Source organism: Pongo abelii, chromosome 5 (assembly GCF_028885655.2).
Source record: "Pongo abelii isolate AG06213 chromosome 5, NHGRI_mPonAbe1-v2.0_pri, whole genome shotgun sequence".
Lineage (NCBI taxonomy): Eukaryota > Metazoa > Chordata > Mammalia > Primates > Hominidae > Pongo > Pongo abelii.
In genome coordinates this window covers 153979975-154000231 of record NC_071990.2, presented here as the reverse complement: position 1 = coordinate 154000231, position 20257 = coordinate 153979975, and the positions used below count along the sequence as shown (strand labels likewise).

The 20257-nt window shown below is 39.6% G+C and overlaps 1 protein-coding gene across 5 annotated transcripts in view; it reads left to right on the top strand.

Moving 5' to 3' along the window:
- The window catches only part of SYNE1 (spectrin repeat containing nuclear envelope protein 1), a 512392-nt gene that overhangs the window by 279971 nt on the left and 212164 nt on the right, over nt 1-20257 (top strand). For all 5 annotated transcript variants that reach the window (XM_054558331.2, XM_054558330.2, XM_054558328.2 and 2 more), the window contains 9 exons: nt 88-258; nt 1161-1487; nt 2744-2896; nt 3189-3356; nt 6313-6489; nt 9348-9494; nt 14196-14321; nt 16543-16719; nt 19286-19551. In XM_054558331.2, the coding sequence (XP_054414306.2) occupies nt 88-258; nt 1161-1487; nt 2744-2896; nt 3189-3356; nt 6313-6489; nt 9348-9494; nt 14196-14321; nt 16543-16719; nt 19286-19551 (1712 nt within the window). The remainder of the gene's footprint in view (nt 1-87; nt 259-1160; nt 1488-2743; nt 2897-3188; nt 3357-6312; nt 6490-9347; nt 9495-14195; nt 14322-16542; nt 16720-19285; nt 19552-20257) is intronic.

The following is a 20257-nucleotide window of genomic DNA, read 5'->3' as shown; positions in this document are numbered from 1 at the left end:
TAACACCCAGTGAAGATACATATTCATCAACAAAGGCCCTGGCACAGGCCTTTACTTCACCATTCAATTTTCTCTTTTCTTTCACAGGAACAAATAAAATTCCTGGAGGAAGAGATTCAGAGTTTGGAGGAATCGGAATCATCCCTCAGCTCCTATTCTGATTGGTATGGCTCTACGCATAAAAACTTCAAGAACGTGGCTACCAAGATTGACAAAGTAGATACAGCAATGATGGGAAAGAAATTGAAGACGTTGGAGGTAGGCACGCATACATCAGATTTGTATCCAACCTTTCTGTTCACCGAGCTGCCCCATTCTCCTGCATAGATACTGGAAACACAGGTGATCATCCCAACCATTATGATTGGTGATCCTGAGCTCATCATTTTACTTGAAATACTAAGTTGGCTGTTTAAGGCCAAAAGCTGGCTTTCACTTATTTATGATGTGTTGTTATCAGAATGACTTACACATGGACACCCATGAAAGTCTTCACTGAATTCCAGGGTGACACTTCAACATTAAGAGAAAACTATCTCTCTCAAATTAACAGCCCAGTGCTTGTACAGAGTTTAAACTCAGGTCTTTAGAAGGAGATTGCTAAGGATGAGAGAAACATCAAGTTCTTTTTCAAGTCTCTGATTTGGAAATGATATATTGATCAAGACTTTTAGAACCTATATTGAAGTAAAGAAGCCAGGGTTCCTGATTCCTGGCAGGTCAAATCTGGTTATGAACGTCAACAACTTATTTTAAAGGGAAATAGGTGGACTTAAAAACGGGCCTTGAGAAACCTTTCTTTAAAAGGAAAAGAAATGGCCAGGCACAGTGGCTCACACCTGTAATCCCAGCACTTTGGGAGGTTGAGGTGGGTGGATTGCTTGAGGTCAGAAGTTCAAGACCAGCCTGACCAACATGGTGAAACCCTGTCTCTACTAAAAAATACAAAAATTAGCTGGGCATGGTGGCACACACCTGTAGTCCCAGCTACTTTGGAGGCTGAGGCAGGAGAATCGCTGGAACCCAGGAGGCGGAAGTTGCAGTGAGCCAAGATCGTGCCACTGCACTCTAGCCTGGGTGACAAAGTGAAACTCCATCTCAAAAAAAAAAAAAAATTAGAAATAAGACTACCTTTGCTTCCTACTCACTCTCTTTTTCAGGTTTTGCTCAAAGACATGGAGAAAGGTCACAGTTTGCTGAAATCAGCCCGGGAGAAAGGAGAGAGGGCTGTTAAATACTTGGAGGAAGGCGAGGCAGAGAGGTTAAGAAAGGAGATTCATGATCACATGGAGCAGTTGAAGGAACTGACCAGCACTGTCCGGAAAGAACACATGACGCTGGAAAAAGGTCTTCATTTAGCAAAGGAATTCTCAGATAAATGCAAAGCACTGACACAGTGGATAGCAGAATACCAGGAAATCCTACATGTTCCTGAAGAACCCAAAATGGAATTATATGAGAAAAAAGCTCAGTTATCTAAATACAAGGTAGTGTGTTTACTCACTGACAGATGCATGCGGAGGTTACGCAGAGACCAAATGGGAGGGAGGGGATTCTTGCGGGGTATCACCCGTAATAGCTGCTGGAATGCATCCCACACATGTCTGTTCTGCAGCTGACCAGTGATGCCATGACCTATGGAGATTTATGGGGTTAAATCCACTACCTCAGAGTTATTTTTCCATTCAGAGATCTGATACTCAAAGATTGTATCAATATATTTATTGATTGTATGTATCTGTCAATCAATGAAGATCTTTACTGATGTGTGAGCCAGGTATTTGGATGCTTCAGGTAAAATCTTGCTGGCATCAGGATCCCATATCTTTCCCATATTGAGGCTTCCCTTCATCTTCTGGTACCTAAGGCTAGAAACTGACCTATGGTAAATTGAAAATGACATATCATATTTATAAGAAAATAAGTTCTAGTTAACAAACTCGAGCTAAGTACCTTAGAAACTGATTTTTGAAAGAATAAATAGTGATGTGGCTATAGCTGTACATGACATAGACACAGGTACTTCACCCACTCAAATTTTTGAAGCAATTATGCAAGCTTATATGTGGAATAATTTGTGTTATAAATTTGATCTGGATGATTGAGTGATACCTTTTAAGAATTACAGTGTGCTGGCTTACCCCAAAGCTTTCCCTGTTGGAAGCTATTGTGATGGCCTCTTCCAGCCAATGTCTATTTCTATCCTTGGCTTCTCTGCCATGCCCGACAACTTATCTTTGAAGAGGCCACATAAGAATCACAACCTCTTCCTCCTGGCCACTGAGTTCTTGATAGATTTAAATAGTGCTTTTAGCCTGTCTCAGCAAGGTCACAACTGGAATTGTTCTTGCTAACTCCATAAGTAGCTCAAACTGGAACTAACTTCATGAACTCAAAATCAAAAGATAGTGGCCTTTTTATGTTGAGATTTTTTTTCTCTGATGAAAGGAATAAGGTAGAAGCCAGAAATATGAGCTATATTAAATTTAGCCAAATATAACTATTTCCCATCCTTTTATCTCCACATAGGAGGGGCCGTTTGATGTGTGACTCTGCTGTTGTATTTAGAAACTGTGTTCCTCTTAATAAATCACTCTCTCTCTAATGTTTTGCACCTATTGATTCATAAATATGAACAATCTTTCTTTGAGGTGGATCATCTCTTGCATGCCACAGGAATATGTGTGTATTCATCTTGTCCACAGAGATGAGCAGGCTCATTTTTTTTTCTTTGTAATTCAAGTCACTTCAACAAACGGTGCTGTCCCATGAACCATCAGTAAAGTCAGTCAGAGAGAAGGGTGAAGCTCTTTTGGAACTGGTGCAGGATGTCACTTTAAAGGACAAAATAGATCAACTTCAAAGTGATTACCAGGACCTGTGCAGCATAGGAAAGGTAAGGAGAGATGAAAGACTCCATAAAAGGGTTTATTTTCCAAAATGTGGGCCCTGACTCCTTTCTCTCTGTCACGTAATTTTAAGGCCTGGTACAGGTTAGTATTTTTTTTTTATTCAGATGGATATTTAATTGGCATAATGACTATGTTTTTTTCCATTCCTGGTAGTTTTCTGATATAAGTGGCTCTAATTACCCTGTGAGTTGCACTGGGTACAAAAAAGTAATACAAAACAGTTTTGAGTAGGTTTTTCACTTGGAAGCCACCTCTGATGGGCACCTGGTTTTGCAGGAGCATGTCTTCAGTCTGGAGGCGAAAGTCAAAGACCATGAAGACTACAACAGTGAGCTCCAAGAGGTCGAAAAGTGGCTGCTGCAGATGTCCGGCAGACTGGTGGCACCTGACCTCCTGGAGACGAGCAGCCTGGAGACAATCACCCAGCAACTGGCCCACCATAAGGTACCCCTGACCTTTAAAGGGCTGCCTTTGGGATGGCTTCACCAGTGTGTGTACACGTGTGTCTGTGCATGTGTGTGCACGTGTGGGGGGGCACACACAGGTGTATCTCTGGTTTATAATGATTGTACTGAGAGAATCAGGTCTGTATTAGTCCGTTTTCACATGGCTGACAAAGACATACCTGAGACTGGGCAATTTACAAAAGAAAGACGTTTGTTGGACTTACAGTTCCTTGTGGCTGGGGAGGCCTCACAATTGTGGTGGAAGGTAAAGGCACGTCTCACATGGCGGCAGACAAGAGAAGAGAGCATTTGCAGGGAAACTCCCCTTTTTAAAAACATCAGATCTCATGAGACTTATTTGCTATCATGAGAACAGCACAGGAAACAGCTGTCCCCATGATTCAGTTATCTCCTATCAGGTCCCTTCTACAACACGTGGGAATTCAAGATGAGATTTGGGTGGGGAGACAGCCAAACCGTATGAAGGTCTGAGTCTCAAGCACTTCTGACAATTGACAACAATTGAACTTGATATTCAAGTGAATCAAGAAGAGTTGAATCCTCGCACCGAGCTTCTGAACACATTGCTGCATTTTCCCCAGCTAATAATTTTTATCTAAGGATTTAGTCTTTATGGAGTCTATTTTAGAAAATGCAACCAAAGGCATCAGAAAGTCTGGATTCTAGGCTGGACTCTTCCCCTTCCTGGAGAGACAACTTAGCCTGTCTGAGTCTGTCCTTTTCTCCTTTAGGATGATAACAATGCCAGCCCATCTCATAATTGTTGTGCTAATCACAGGAGATAATATTTGTGAAGACATTTTGTAAATCACAAAGTACAAAACTGATATGAGGAGTTCTTATCTTTGACATAGGTGATAGGCTAAAAGCACTATTTAAATCTATCAAGATAAGAACTTAATAATATGTATTTTTAGTAATCATGTTTACCAGATGATAGATGTTATGGTCACAATTTTATGGAGCAACTTATTGGTTAATGGAATACAAGTTTACTTAATGGAAAACAAGTTTACTCATGATGTGGTCAGTGTCTGATAGTGTGTCTTAGGAAAGCCAATTAGCCCCTCTGGGCTGCAACATTTCTGTCTATAAGAAAGGATTTTATTTAACAAATATGAATAAAAAAGTAGCTACATAATACCTTCTGGTAGGCACTGAGGAGATGACAATCCAGAAGGTAGTCTACCCCATGAATGGCCTCATGATGGAGTGGTTCTGTTCCAACTCAGAGACAAAGTGGTTCTTTTCAATTGAGCGTATATAATAACTGCTAGCCCAGCACTGTTTGTAGACCCTGGACTGCTGAAGGGCCACCCAGGTTTCCTATAGATATAATGATGGGTTACCCAGGCAACCCTATGTTGGATTGTGTCACTTGTCATTAGCATCATGTAACAGAAAAAAAAAAACAACAAAACACTAGAACTTGATTTTATTTATTTATTCATTTATTTTTATTTTATTTTATTTTTTTGAGATGGAGTTTTGCTCTTGTTGCCCAGGCTGGAGTGCAATGGTGCAACCTCAGCTCACTGTAACCTCTGCCTCCTGGGTTCAAGCGATTCTTCTGCCTCAGCCTCCCAAGTAGCTGAGATTATAGGTGCCCTCCACCATGCCCGACTAACTTTTGTATTTTTAGTAGAGACAGGGTTACACCATGTTGGCCAGGCTGGTCTGTAACTCCTGACCTCAGGCGATCCACCAGTCTCAGCCTCCCAAAGTGCTGGGATTACAGGCGTGAGCCACCGCGTCTGGCCAGAACGTGATTTTTAAAAAATAAGTTATTCTTCCCTGAGTCATCTATAAGAATGCTCACTAAAGAATGCAAATGGGCATGGTGGTGTGAGGTGAAATCAGGCCGAGCTATGTCTAAAGCCTGGGGGCTGTGCCATACCTTGACTGTGTTGTACAACCTCACTGTGATTCAGTTTCCTCATCTATAAAACAATGATAATACACATCCGTCAGGCTTATATGTAATTCCTGGACTATAGCAGGTACTTAATAAATGATAAGTTTAAATGCTATTTTCGTTATTATAAACAGTGGTAGATGTAAGTTAGATATTACATGAATTAAAAATTAGATATTAGATTATTACAGAAACTAGAATTAGATTATTATATTTGTACAAAAGTAATTGCAGTTTTTGCCATTAAAAGTAATAACAGGCTGGGCGCGGTGGTTCACACTTGTAATCTAAGCACTTTGGGAGGCCGAGGCCAGCAGATCACTTGAGGTCAGGAGTTCAAGACCAGCTGGCCAACATGGTAAAACCCCATCTCTACTAAAAATACAAAAAAAAAAAATTAGCCAGGTGTGGTGGTGGGCACCTGTAATCCCACCTACTCGGGAGGCTGAGGCAGGAGAATTGCTTGAACCTGGGAGGTGGAGGTTGCAGTAAGCTGAAATTGCGCCACTGCACTCCAGCCTGGGCAGCAGAGTGACACTCTGTCTTAAAAAAAAAAAAAAAAAAAGAATGACAAAAACTGCAACTACTTTTGCACCAACCTTATAGAAATGATATATTATATAAAGTTGATGAAATAGTAATTAGATTGTTTTAGATAAAAATTATGCCAGAATTATAACTTATTAACCTGAAAAATATAGGGACATCTTTTTGTCTGGTAATAATACCATGGAGTATTATCTCTCTGAGACCAGCCACGAACACATTCTAGTCTTAAAGGTTACTTCATCATTCCTTATGTAACTAATCTCTTAAACTCATTGACTCTTCCTCTTGGAGTATCCCTGAAAACATACATGTGATTTTGTTTTCATTTAATATATAACTAAGATAAATTGCAAGATTCTTTCAAAAACAATATTAAACAGTGAAATTATCTATCTTAAACTTTGACGGATAAGTTACTTAAAGGTAAAAGTAGAATTCTGAAAACTCTGTATTGGTTTCATTTTTGCAGGCAATGATGGAAGAAATTGCTGGTTTTGAAGACCGTTTGAACAATCTTCAAATGAAAGGTGATACTTTGATTGGCCAATGTGCAGACCACCTGCAAGCGAAACTTAAACAAAATGTGCATGCTCATCTGCAGGGCACAAAGGACAGCTACTCAGCGATCTGCAGCACAGCTCAGAGGGTGAGTGCCCCCAGAACATTCCACAATGACAAGGAATTATGGGGAGAGGCTGTGCAGTGTAGAGACTTTTTACAAATAGAATCGATGCTCAAATCTTTGGATTCGTTTTGGTGTGTTGCCAGACAGGAAATACGAGGATAAATTTCACAGTCGCTATGTGAACACAAAACTAACATATTTTGTAGTTGATTGATGTGACTAAGCAGTGAATTTCAGGTATTTTTTGTTTTGTTTTGTTTTGTTTTGTTTTGAGACGGAGTCTCACTCTGTCGCCCAGGCTGGAGTGCAGTGGCGCGATCTCGGCTCACTGCAAGTTCCGCCTCCCCAGTTCACACCATTCTCCTGCCTCAGCCTTCCGAGTAAGCTGGGACTACAGGCGCCCGCCACCACGCCCAGCTAATTTTTTGTATTTTTAGTAGAGACAGGGTTTCACTGTGTTAGCCAGGATGGTCTCGATCTCCTGACCTCGTGATCCATCCACCTCGGCCTCCCAAAGTGCTGGGATTACAGGCGTGAGCAAATTTCAGATATTGTTTTATCCAATTTGTTTATTCCATGAATTGATTGTGAAAAAGTTTGTTAAAAGTTGATTTGTGCTGGGCATGGTGGCTCAAGCCTGTAATCCCAGCACTTTGGGAGGCCGAAGCAGGTGGGTCACTTGAGGTCAGGAGCTCGAGACCAGCCTGGCCAACATGGTGAAACCCCGTCTCCACTAAAAATACAAAAATTACCCCGGGCATGGTGGCAAGCACCTATAATCCCTGCTACTCTGGAGGCTGAGGCAGCAGAATCACTTGAACCTGGGAGGTGGAGATTGCAGTGAGCCGAGATCGCGTCACTGCTCTCCAGCCTGGGAGACAAAGTGAGACTCCATCTAAATAAAAAAAAAAAAAAAAAAAATTAAAAAAAAAAAAAGTTGATTTGTTTGTCAGTAAAAGGAATTTGAGGAAATTTTAAAAAGAAAAAAATAGTTGATGTGTTTGAATAGAGGATGTGTTTGTTTTTCTTTGCACACGATCAATACTTTCTAATTTTCCATTTATTTTGTAACACAAAAGTAAATTTATTTCATATTTTTCACAATAATTATTTTCTTTTTAACTGTATGCAGCCTGGGTTCTAATCTAAATCAATATCTGTTTGCATTCATATAGAATTTGAGAAACGAGTAACTGACAAATATGACTTACACTTAAGTGGGTGTACTTCCACTAAAACAGAATTCTTAATGTTTTAGAAATAAGTGTAAGAGGGGTAAGAATGGCTATTTTAATGAAAACTTACTAAAATAGGTAAATTGTTTTCTATTATTCTAGAATTTTTAAATGACACTACAACGAGTTTTTATAAGCCTTTAAACTTACTATTCTGTGTATTTTTGTTTACTGGACTAGCCAGTAAGAACTGGTGATACACCAGTGACGTGGTTAGAATGGTCCATGTTCACCATAATAATAAAAAAAATTCCGAGTGACATTAGTAACTTCCTAGAATTAAAAAAAAAAAAAAGTCATCTTCAAAGGTTAACAAAAAGAACTGGTGATACACCAGTGACGTGGTTAGAATGGTCTGTGTTCACCATAATAATAAAAAAAATTCTGGGTGACATTAGTCAACTTCCTAGACTTAAAAAACTTCACCTTCAAAGGTTAACAAAAGACGACTACAAGAATCTAATAAATAATTGAAAATGATGACAAGGGGAGAAAAGGGGGAGTGAAGAGAGAAACTGAGGCTACACATAGAACTTTCTGGTGAGTTCATTCATTCACTCATTCAACAGAGATTTCTTGCACACTGTCTTCCTTCACAGTGGACATTTTCTTTGCATTAGGGATACAGTTTAATTTGTTTTAATTGGTGGATGTTGGAAAAGTCAACATAATTTTTAAAATTTAAAAAGCGGATGAAATTCTAAGAACATAATCAGAACTTCATAATTAAAGTTTGCAAAAGTGATAAAGAGAACAAAACACCATTCTTTTAAAAATTCTGCTTGGAATAAGAATAAATAAGGGATAAGCCTAATGTCAGACGAAAGTGATGAATTTAAAAGATGACAGAGAAAAGCAGAATTCAATGATTGCTTCTATTGTCTCAATAATGAAAGAAATGCCAGGTTAAACTAATTTCCTTCTTTTTTCCTTTTTCCTATATGGAAACATCACAGATATATTTCCTCTTGATCTCAAATAGACACATAATTTTTCTTAATATGTCTTATGGATAAAATGAAAATTGGTTGGCTTGTTAAAGATTAATTAATTAAACAGACATATCAGAAAATGTATGAATTATTCTGGATTATTTTTTCCCTGGAACATAACTACTGAGATGAAGTGAGGACATCCACCTCTCCACTCCTCATGTTATAATTTAGTTCAAATTTTACCCTACCTCTATTGCAGAAGCATCACAGTTAGGGAAACATTGGTTATCTTTTTTTGAGATCATTTTTGATTTTTACTTTTAGTTGCTAGCTTAAACAAAAAGTGCAATATTTATACCATAGGAAGAGAAGCTGCAAAAACCTCTGACTTATGTTTATGACAATTAACTTCAATGATTTTATGTATTCTAGCGTGCCTCTATGGTTATATTTACCCTGCTCATGTTCTCTTCCCCTAATCCGGATATTACATTGTGATGTGTGGTCCAATAAGTTATCAACTGGGGTATGGGCATTGCATTTTGCAATATCTGGGGAGACATACAACTGCCTTAGATACTAGATGAAATTGCGGAATCTTGGGGGAAAAATCCATTTAGATGTACTGGTCGTGTTTCATTGAATTTCAATGATCTTTATAGAGGTAGAAAGCAGTTCTCATAATCTCAGCATGATTGTGTTGTCTCAGGTGTACCAGAGTTTGGAACATGAACTTCAGAAGCACGTCAGCCGACAAGACACCCTGCAGCAGTGCCAGGCCTGGCTTTCTGCAGTCCAGCCGGATTTAGAGCCAAGTCCTCAGCCACCTCTTAGCAGGGCAGAAGCCGTTAAGCAGGTAGTAAACTCCTGAAATTTTGTGTTATTCTTGTGAATCATTCAGAGAGTCAATGAAAATGTGTGAAGTACCTATGATGTGCCAAACTGTATTGACTCCTGGGAATCTAAAAGTAGGAAGAAGGTCTGAGGTTGGCTCTAGTGGCGTTCATGTGCCAGCCAGAAGATGGACATAATACTAAGGGGCCAACTTGGTAGACTAGAAAGAGAATGCCGCCAGGTGTAGTGGCTCATGCCTGCAATCCCAGCACTTTGAGAGGCCGAAACGGGCAAATCACTTGAGGCCAGGAGTTCGATACCAGCCTGGCCAACATGGTGAAACCCCATCTCTACTAAAAATATAAAAATTAGCTGGGCATGGTGGCGTGCGCCTGTAATCCCAGCTACCCTGGGATTGAGGTAGGAGGGTACCTACCCTCCTGAGGCTGAGGAGGCTGAGGCAGGAGAATCGCTTGAACCTGGGAGGCGGAGGTTGCAGTGAGCCAAGATCATGCCACTGCACTCCAGCCTGGGTGACAGAGCAAGACTCTGTCTCAAAAAATTAAAAAATAAAAATAAAAAATAAAATAAAATAATAATAAAAATAAACTATTAAAAATAAAAAGAAAGAGAATGGGGCCGGGCACAGTGGCTCATGCCTGTAATCCCAACACTCTGAGAGGCCGAGGCGGGCAGACCACACAGGTTCAAGAGTGCAAGACCATCCTGGCCAACATGGTGAAACCTCATCTCTACTAAAAATACAAAAATTAGCTGGGCATGGTGGCAGGCGCCTGTAATCCTAGCTATTCAGGAAGCTGAAGCACGAGAATTGCTTGAACCTGGGAGGTAGAGGCGGAGGTTGCAGTGAGCCAAGATTGCGCCACTGCATTCCAGCCTGGGCAACAGAGTGAGACTCTGTCTCAAAAAAAAAAAGAAAAGAAAAGAAAAGAAAGAGAATGGGCACTGTAACCAAAGATTAAAATTCTGATATTTATTCTGTTGGGGGACCATGGGTAAGTCACTTAATTTCTCCGAGCCTCCAAGATAGTTTCCTACTATCAAAAGTGACATTTGTAAGTATACTTACTTCTAAAAGTTATAACGAAATGCAAATATCACACTACAGATAAACATGATTTATAAACAGAAAAGTAATACTAGCTTCTTGCATAGTTTTGTGGCATAAACAAGGTGCTTCATAAATAATTATTGAATGGATGATGAATGAAATGTTAGTTTTTATCATGTGAAAGGAATTCTATTCCATATTAATTTGACATCCACATGCTTAAAATGTTATTGCTGAGACTTAATCAGAATATGTGGGAAATATTTTTTTAAACTTTTGTACTAAGCAGCTTTTGTATGCAGTGTTAACTCCGTGGGAAAATATTTTAGAGGAATTTAGTTATAAAAGTTATTGCTGCCAGATATGAATTAACGTATTTAATAATTTAATTTTTTACCACAAATTAGAATAACATAATGTATTTGATCACTGAGTCCACATAAAGAATGTGTCTAGTTAATTTGTCTCCCAGAGTATACTTTCTAAAGGCTAAAATGATTTACATTGTCATTAAATGGTTCACAATAGTGTTCATATTTTACTTTATAAGAATAGGATCAGGACAAATGAAACATAGTTGTCCTTGAATCAAGAAAAATGAATTAAAGACTGCCTATATTCTGCTTTTTTATTAGACTGTGAGTTTTCTTGAATCACAAGCCACCTTGTCTTGTGGCTGTTTCCAATGCACTTTGTTCAGAACGATTCAGATCGACACTTAATTTTTCTCCTTTGTTACCAAAAAAGAAATCAAAGAGATGAAGGGAGAAGAAAGTATTAATGCCAGTGATCTTTTGCTAGAGCAGGAAGAGATTTCCTACACATACCAGAGTAAGCCGTGGTCATAGGAGGATACTGATCCTTCTTCCAGATTATGTGACTGTACGGTTCCCTGTTTCTGCCTCTTTCACATGTCTCTCAAAATGGTCTTTGAAAGTAGCCAGAGAAGGGAGTTCGAGGTGGTGGAGACACTTGGACCTCAGTCACTCTGAGGAGGAAAGGTTTTTTATTTTGTTTCCTTTTTTTAGTTTTTATTTTTGTTTTTCTTTTGTTTTAGTTTTTCCCTTGGCAAGTGCAATAAGTCCTCACTTAATTCCATCAGTAGGTCTTAGAAACCGAAACTGTAAGCAAAACCATGTACAGCAGGTCCTCAGATAATGTCACGTCCTTCAATATGCAGGTTTGTTATAGCGTTGATGAAAACAAAAGTTGTTTAATTATACAACTTCCTGCTTAAAGAAGTCATGGTTTCCAAGAATCTGCTGACGACATTAAATGAGGACTTACTGTGTTCATGTAAAACTGACCAGGCCCTTAGTGGCTGGAGCTTGGATATGTGACTGGAGAATCCATTTACAATGGGCATGGTACCAAGATGCAGTGTGTATCCCCAGCACCACCCGTCTAGTAAACCCAATAAACCCTCAATACATATAAGAAGATAAATACACTCCCCGCTACCACAAGGAAATGGCACATGGATTCGATTCCATTCAGAGTGCTATATGTTTTTAGAAGGCGTAAAATGTGAACTTTAGGGAATGGGAAAAAGTACTATAAGATTTTTCTGTAAAGTCGATTTTAGCAAACATCTTTTGCAGCTGTTTGGTCACTGACACTTTATATGCTGCTTCCAGTGCTTTCGGAATCAGACCAACTATATAAATCTCAAAATATACCATCATTCCTTCCAATTAAATACGTTCATAAAATAGAAATTCTGACAATTTATTCTCTTCTCATATCCAAAAGTTGTTTGAGACAAATAACTTTCTCTGGGTCATAGGTGCATGATGTGGTACTTGTGCACAATGGCTGATGACTCACAATACCATAGTTAGCTTGTACATTCAATTGAAAAGGTGCTACTTCTGACTTACTGGGAAATTGATCTGTATTTATTATATCCATAAGAACATAGCGTGTCTAGGTAATCCACACAGTGCAGAGGAAAAATACTCAGACTGGAGTCACAAAATCAGGCGCCATGATTGACTCTATGATTTGGGAAAATCCTGGAAGTCAACTTTATCCCTACAACTTGTAGTCAATACTGCCTTCCTTATTTATCCCTATTTATGTCATAATCAAGAACCACTTCTCACAACCTCAGCCACCACCCCCGGTCAGGCCATCTTCATGGTTCATGTGATCCCTGCAGTAGCCTAACACCTGGGCACCGCTGCTGCCTGCCGCCCCTGTGGCAACCCATTCTCCAGGTGATGTTCGGAGGGAGTCTTTGAAAGCCTGTCTCAGATCATGATGCTCCCAATATTTTCCCATCACACTTGAATTCCAACTTTCTTACCACGGCTTATGAATAGGCTGATTATATAGTTTGTTTTCCCAAATGGAACCTTCTTGATAAGACAGAGTCTGCTTTACATAATCCAATGGGACTAGAGCAGTGGTTCACAACTGGGGCAGAGGAGATGGCGACTTTGCTCCTACAAGGGACATTTGGCACTGTCTGAACACGTTGTTGGTTGTCACAACTGGGAGGGGTGGGGACGCTGCTGGCATTAAGTGGGTAGACGCGAAGGATGCTGCTGATGTTCTGCAAGGTATAAGTCAGCCCCACAACAAAGAATTATTTGGAGTCAACTGTCAATAGTTCTGAGCTGAGAAACTCTAGACTAGAGACAAAACCCAGCAAATTGGGATGTATGGTCAGCTCTCCTTATAAGGGGCTCCATGACTTGCTCCCGCCTGCCCTCAGACCTCTGCTCCCACCCGGTTCACTCTGCTCCAGCCTCAGGGCTTTGCATTTGCTGTCTCTCTATCCACCACATCCACCTGCCTGGAATGTTCTTACCTTATGCCATGCCATGCATTCAGGTCTTTTCCTCAGAGAGGCCTGGGAGATACACTGTCCCTGAAGTGGCAATGCTTCTTCCTCGTACCCTGTCTGCTTAGCACCTTGATTTTTCCACATGATATTTCACACTACTAAACATCCCAGTGCAAGTTTGTTCGTTTATATATTATTTATCTCCTTCCTAAGAATGTAAACTCCATGGGAGCAAGGGTTTTGCTTTATGGGCTGCTCTATGCCCAGTATCTAAAATGGAGCCTGAGTAGAATCTGAGCATCTGCAAAGAAAACACATTCCTTTGTTTCTATAAATAGATTAAAGATCCACCTGGAGAAGCCTTTCTTGAGCTTGTGAAAAGAGAATAACACAAGATGAATCTCCTGGAAAGTAAATAAGCCCAGACATCTGTGTTTTAACCTCACTCCAATGAAACCTACCAACTCGCGGACCTTTGCCTTCTGTCTCTAAGATATGCAAAAGCATGTTAAGGAGCAGGCCAGAGTAGGCTACAAATTCTTTCTCTGAAATGGAAAATAAGCTGGCATGTGAGCAAATGATCTGGAAAGATTATAGAAGTTTCTTGTGTTTTCCCCTTTCCCAGACCATACAGAATACTTTACTTACAAGGAGAAGCAAATGGTGGACAAATAAATCCCCATTGGTGATTTGAATTTTTTCCTGTGAGTCACTAATATATGTCACTTGAACACAATGGTGAAAACACTGAGCATAGCAAGACTATTTTTGAAATGTCAACAGAATATTACAAATGATACAAGTATTTGCTATCTAAATAGCTGATGCATCTCTTTCACTCTGATAATTGCCTTTTCCAGGTCAAACACTTCAGAGCTTTGCAAGAGCAGGCAAGGACCTACCTAGATCTCCTTTGTTCCATGTGTGACCTGTCAAATGCTTCGGTCAAAACCACAGCAAAAGACATTCAACAAACAGAGCAAACGGTAATAAAATGAAAAGTCACATTGAATTTGTTCGTTTTATTATATTCTCTTGCTTGAATGTTTCATATGAGATTGAAAGAAAATAGCTCTTGGCTTGTTCTTGCTGTATATAATGGTTCTACAGCCATTATAATAAATAGATATTTGAATTTCTGCTAACTCATAGAAAATTAAGCACATCCTGACATTGATGACATCAGATTGGGACTGAATCACTTAGTCCCATTCATTCGCTGCCCATTAGAACCTTTCTTTTTTCTCCTCCTTTAATGACCATTCTCTCAATTTTCCTATTTTGCCACACCTTTTTTTGTTCTTTTCTCCTTTTCTATCTTTTTCTTTAGGCAATACTTAATATGAAAGGGGCTCTTGACCCTTTCTTTATTATATCAAGGATGTCAAAGAACATGCCATCTGTCACAATCCTCCTAGTTCATTGGTAAAGTGTGGTGTTCAGAAGGATTTTGAAACTGTCTGGGCTGTGATGAGCTAGCAGTACCGGCCCACACAGACAGATGGCAGCACTGGAGGCGTATTTTCCCGGCTGCTGCCACTGCAGCCTTAAACTCTTCCATGAAACACATTTGGGTTTGTTTGTTTGCTCGTTTGTTTGTTTGTTTCTTTATTTTGAGACACTCTGCCAACCAGTCTGGAGTGCAGTGGCGCTATTATCACTGACTGAAGCCTCAACCTCCTGGGCTCAGGTGATCCTCCCACCTCTGCCTCCCAAGTAGCTGGGACTATAGGCACACACCACCACACCCAGCTAATTTTTATACTTTTTGTAGAGACAGGGCTTCGCTGTGTTGCCCAGGCTGGTCTTGAACTCCTGGGCTCAAACAATCCTCCCTCCTTGGCCTACCAAAGTGCTGGGATTACAGGCATGAGCCACCACGCCTGGCCCACATTTGAGTTTAAAAGAAAAATAAGACTTAGTTTTGGTATTTAATTTATTAAATATTCACAGAACAGTAAAATGATTCACAGGAAAAAAAAGTCAAAATAATAAGGTTTTTCTCTTTAATATTATCAAAACAAATCTGTTTTTAAATCCTTACAAAAGATAATGTAACCCATTTATTTTATTTTATTTTATTTTGGAGAAAGAGTCTCACTCTGTTTCCCAGGCTAGAGCACAGTGGCGCAATTTTGGCTCACTGCAACCTCCACCTCCCACATTCAAGCAATTCTTGTGCCTCAGCCTCCTGAGTAGCTGGGACTACAGGCACACACAACCACGCCTGGCTACTTTTTGGTATTTTAGTAGAGAAAGGGTTTCACTATGTTGCCCAGGTGGGTCTCGAATTCCTGAGCTCAGGCAATCCACCTGCCTTGGCCTCCCGAAGTGCTAGGATTACAGACATGAGCCACCGTTCCCAGCCAATATAACCCATTTATCTTTTACAGAAATGATTTATTGAAACAAATTACACAGCTTCAAAAACCAGTGAAGCAGATCCAAAGACATATCCAAAACATTAATAATTCAGCATGTTGTAAGACGGATGAACAAATGTGCAATAGAGAACAGAAGTCTTTTCTAGTTAACCTTAACACCAAATTCATGAGTCATACAGATGAATCTACTGAAATGCCCAATGCGAAGAACCATTAGAGCAGCTTTAGACCTAATACTTTGATAAAACTGAGTTTCGCTGGGCGCAGTGGCTCACTCCTGTAATCCCAGCACTTTGGGAGGCCAAGGCGGGCGTATTACCTGAGGTTGGGAGTTCAAGACCAGCCTGATCGACGTAGAGAAACCCTGTCTCTACTAAAAATACAAAATTAGTTGGGTGTGACGGCGCAAGCCTGTAATCCCAGCTACTCAGGAGGCTGAGGCAGGAGAATCACTTGAACCTGGGAGGCAGAGATTGCAGTGAGCCGAGATCGTGCCATTGCACTCCAGCCTGGGCGACAAGAGCGAAACTCCGTCTCAAAAAAAAAAACTTATTAGAGTTTCACAACACTGATTAAAACCATATAGCATAACTTGTAGACATTTAAAGTCTTTAGGAACCCTAAATTTAAAAAAAAAAAATCTGCTTTTCCTGAAGCAAATAAAGAAGTACTTTTTAAGTTTATGTATTTGTGTGTGTGAGTTTGTGTGTGTATGTGTGTGTCAAATGAGTGCATAGGCCAGCTGGAAAGTTCCATCTCTGATTCATTAACTATACATGTTTCCGTGTATGGTTGCTAACTTTTATCTCTGTGTTTTCTCAAGATTGAACAAAGGCTTGTCCAGGCCCAGAACTTAACTCAGGGTTGGGAAGAGATCAAGCACCTGAAGGCTGAGCTCTGGATTTACCTGCAAGATGCTGATCAGCAACTGCAGAACATGAAGAGGAGGCACTCTGAGCTGGAGCTGAATATTGCACAGAACATGGTTTCACAAGTTAAGGTGGGAATTAATTTGCCCCCAAGGGAGAGAAAAGAGGCCAATAGAGTAGAAAACTTGAAATGTGTTCAGTGTATTCACTTCAATATGCCTGAGTGTCTGTCAATCCTTAGGCATTAATACAACTCTTTAAGGCAGAGGTCCCCAACCCCCAGGTTATGGACAAGCACCAGTCCATGTCCTGTTAGGAACCTGGCTGCACAGTGGGAGGTGAGCAAGCATTAATGCTTGAACTCCACCTCCTGTCAGATCAGAGGCCGCATCGGATTCTCATAGGAGCACAAACCCTACTGTGAACTACACATGCAGGGATTTAGGTTGCATGCTCCTTATGATAATCTAACGTCTGATGATTCGAGGTGGAACAGCTTCATCCTGAAACCATCCCCCTCCAGCCCCATTCATGGAAAAATTGTCTTCCACAAAACCCATCCCAGGTACCAAAAAGTTTGGGGACCGCTGCTTCAAGGAATAGCAAATCAGAACAAACTTCATTTGGTGCCAGGGAAAACAGATTATAAAGTAAACATTCAAATATATTACTGAAGCTTCAGATGGCCACTTGCATCAGAAGACATTCATTCTCTACATTATTCCTGAAAAAAGCAGGTGTGATTTAGTCTACAGAGTAGACTGCTTAGTCAGAAGACTCTGTGACTAAGCAAACATGGAACATTATTCTTTTTTTAGTTTCTCATCTCCATATTATGCTAAAGCTGTAGGACTATAAGCTTCTCAATTCATTAGTTATATATTTAAGCGGTATGTAATTAATTTAAAGTATAATATAAATGCAGTTTGTATTACATATTTATATATAATTTAAATAATTTAAAATATATAGAAAATTGTGGCCAGGTGTGGTGGCTCATGCCTGTAATCCCAGCACTTTGGGAAGCTGAGGTGGGCAGATCACTTGAGGCCAGGAGTTTGAGACCAGGCTGGCCAACGTGGTGAGACCACATCTCTACTAAAAGTACAAAAATTAGCCTTGCGTGGCACATGCCTACAATCCCAGCTACTTGGGAGGCTGAGGCATGAGAGTCATTTGAACTTGGGAGGCGGAGGTTGCAGTGAGCCATGATCACGCCACTGCACTCCAGCCTGGGCCACAGAGTGAGACTCCGTCTCAAAAAAAAGAGAAAAAAGAAAATTATAAGTATATTAACTGGATTGGAAGTTGGGTCAGATTTTAAATAAACTTTAAGATGTTTTTTCTCTATGATTATGAGTCAATAATAATATATTGTCTACTGGAGTGCTGTTTGCAAGTACAGAAAAAAAAAGAGAATAGGCATCAGGATAATATGATTTATTTTTTCTCAAAAGCATGAACTCTTTTTAAAAAAAATTTGTGAACCATCCTAGAAATTTAATTTTTTAAAATGTATTTTATAAGAACAGTTTTGTTTATTATAAAAGGCTTAGAAAATACAGAAATGTCTTAAGAAGCAAATTTAAATCACAATCACTTATGATACTACCATTCAGGGATAATAAACAATGCTAATATTTTGCTGTATTTGTTTTAGATATACACATACTTAAAACATTCAAGATGATACTGTTGTTTTATTAACATTTTAATTGTGATTGAACCTAGCTTTAAGGACAAAATTTCACATATCAGTCAGGGGATTTAAGAGATTTTTTTTGGGTAGTGGAAGTAAATGGAAATGGGAGTGAGCAGTGGGAAAGTATGGAAGCCCATGAACCAACCCCTTGGAGGAAACACTATCCAAAGAAATAATCTTCTGGCCACATGTTGGGCTGGCAGAGATGGTATCTTAGAGGTTTCTTTTTGCTGTGTATGCAGGGAGTAGATGAATCTAAACCATTGCCTTTCCACTTTGCAAATGTACTCCAGCCTTCCCCAACTTTGTACATAGCACCACTGCCCACCTGGTGACCCAAGCTACTTTGCCTTGTCTCTGACATTTGGAAGGTTTCCGTCAGAGGCGTTCAAACCAGAGTGACTCCATCTTGAATAGGGGCTGGGTAAAATGAGGCTGAGACTTGCTGGGCTGCATTCCCAGAAAGTTAGGCATTCTTAGTCACAGGATATTTAGTTAAGGGAACAGGTTAATAATGTTTACTGAACAGATCCAGAACTTGACAGACCCAGGAATTAGCAGACCTAGGAAATGTCCTAATGTCCCAATGTCTTGAGAATAAAAGCACTCTGTTTAAGAATAAGTTTTGAAAAACATGAACTCCTTAAAAATTCTTAGAAAACTAAGGGTGCACTTCAAGGTAAGATAATGACTTTTTTCATTAATGACTGTAATGTTTCACATGTATTAGTTTTTCTTTATGCCTCTTGGAATAGTACAATAAAAGAATATACCACAGCTACCCTGAATCTTGCACACGTGGGAATTAACGTTCATAAAGAGGTATGGTGATTTTTAGATTTTCTCTTTGTTTCCCATGACTTATTATACATTCTTCAGTTTCTTTCATATTAAGGAACTTAGAGTGTTTAAAGGTCTTATGTCTGTGTCGCTCTCTATATTTATTTGGGGATTTCTTAACACATTACATATTTTTTGTTGCTGTTATCCTTTAGGATTTTATGAAGAAACTACAGAGCAAACAGGCATCCGTGAACACCATAATAGAAAAGGTGAATAAGTTAACAAAGAAGGAGGAATCGCCTGAACACAAGGAAATAAATCATTTAAATGATCAGTGGCTCGATTTGTGCCGTCAGTCTAACAACCTGTGCTTGCAAAGGGAAGAGGATCTTCAGAGAACAAGAGATTACCATGACTGTATGAATGTTGTTGAAGTGTTCCTAGAAAAATTTACTACAGAATGGGATAACTTGGCCAGGTAACAGAAATTCTCCCATGGGTCACCAAAATGCTAAGCCAGACATTTCTTAAAATCTATGAAAATTTAAAATGTGCCCAGGTGCAGTGGCTCATGCTTGTAATCCCAGCATTTTAGGAGGCCGAGGCAGGTGGATTAGTTGAGGTTAGGAGTTCAAGACCAGCCTGGACAACATGATGAAACCTCATCTCTACTAAAAATACAAAAATTAGCTGGGTGTGGTGGTGCATGCCTGTAATCCCAGCTACTTCGGAGGCTGAGGCAGGAGAATCAATTGAACCTGAGAGGAGGAGGCTGCGGTGAGCCAAGATTGCACCACTGTACTCCAGCCTGGGTGACAGAGCAAGACTCTGTCTCAAAAAAATAAATAAAATGTCTTAGGTATAACATCTATTGTTTATTATTGTTAATATTGGTAAGTAGAACATCATTATGAACCTAATGTTTTCACATGGATAGACAGTCATGGTTTTCCTAGCTCAATATTGATTTAACCAGTGGGTAAAAGAGAAATGTTTGAAAATGGTACCATTTTCTCTGTGACCTCAAAGAATATTCTAAAAATATTTCTAATTTTGTTTAATTACAAGTTATGGGATATCATCTATGAATTCATGAAATGAATCCTTCTTGAACCTATATGCTCCCTAGTTTCTTATCAAGTCTATAAGGTAATGAATGCATTCTGTGTAATTCAGTCAGGTTT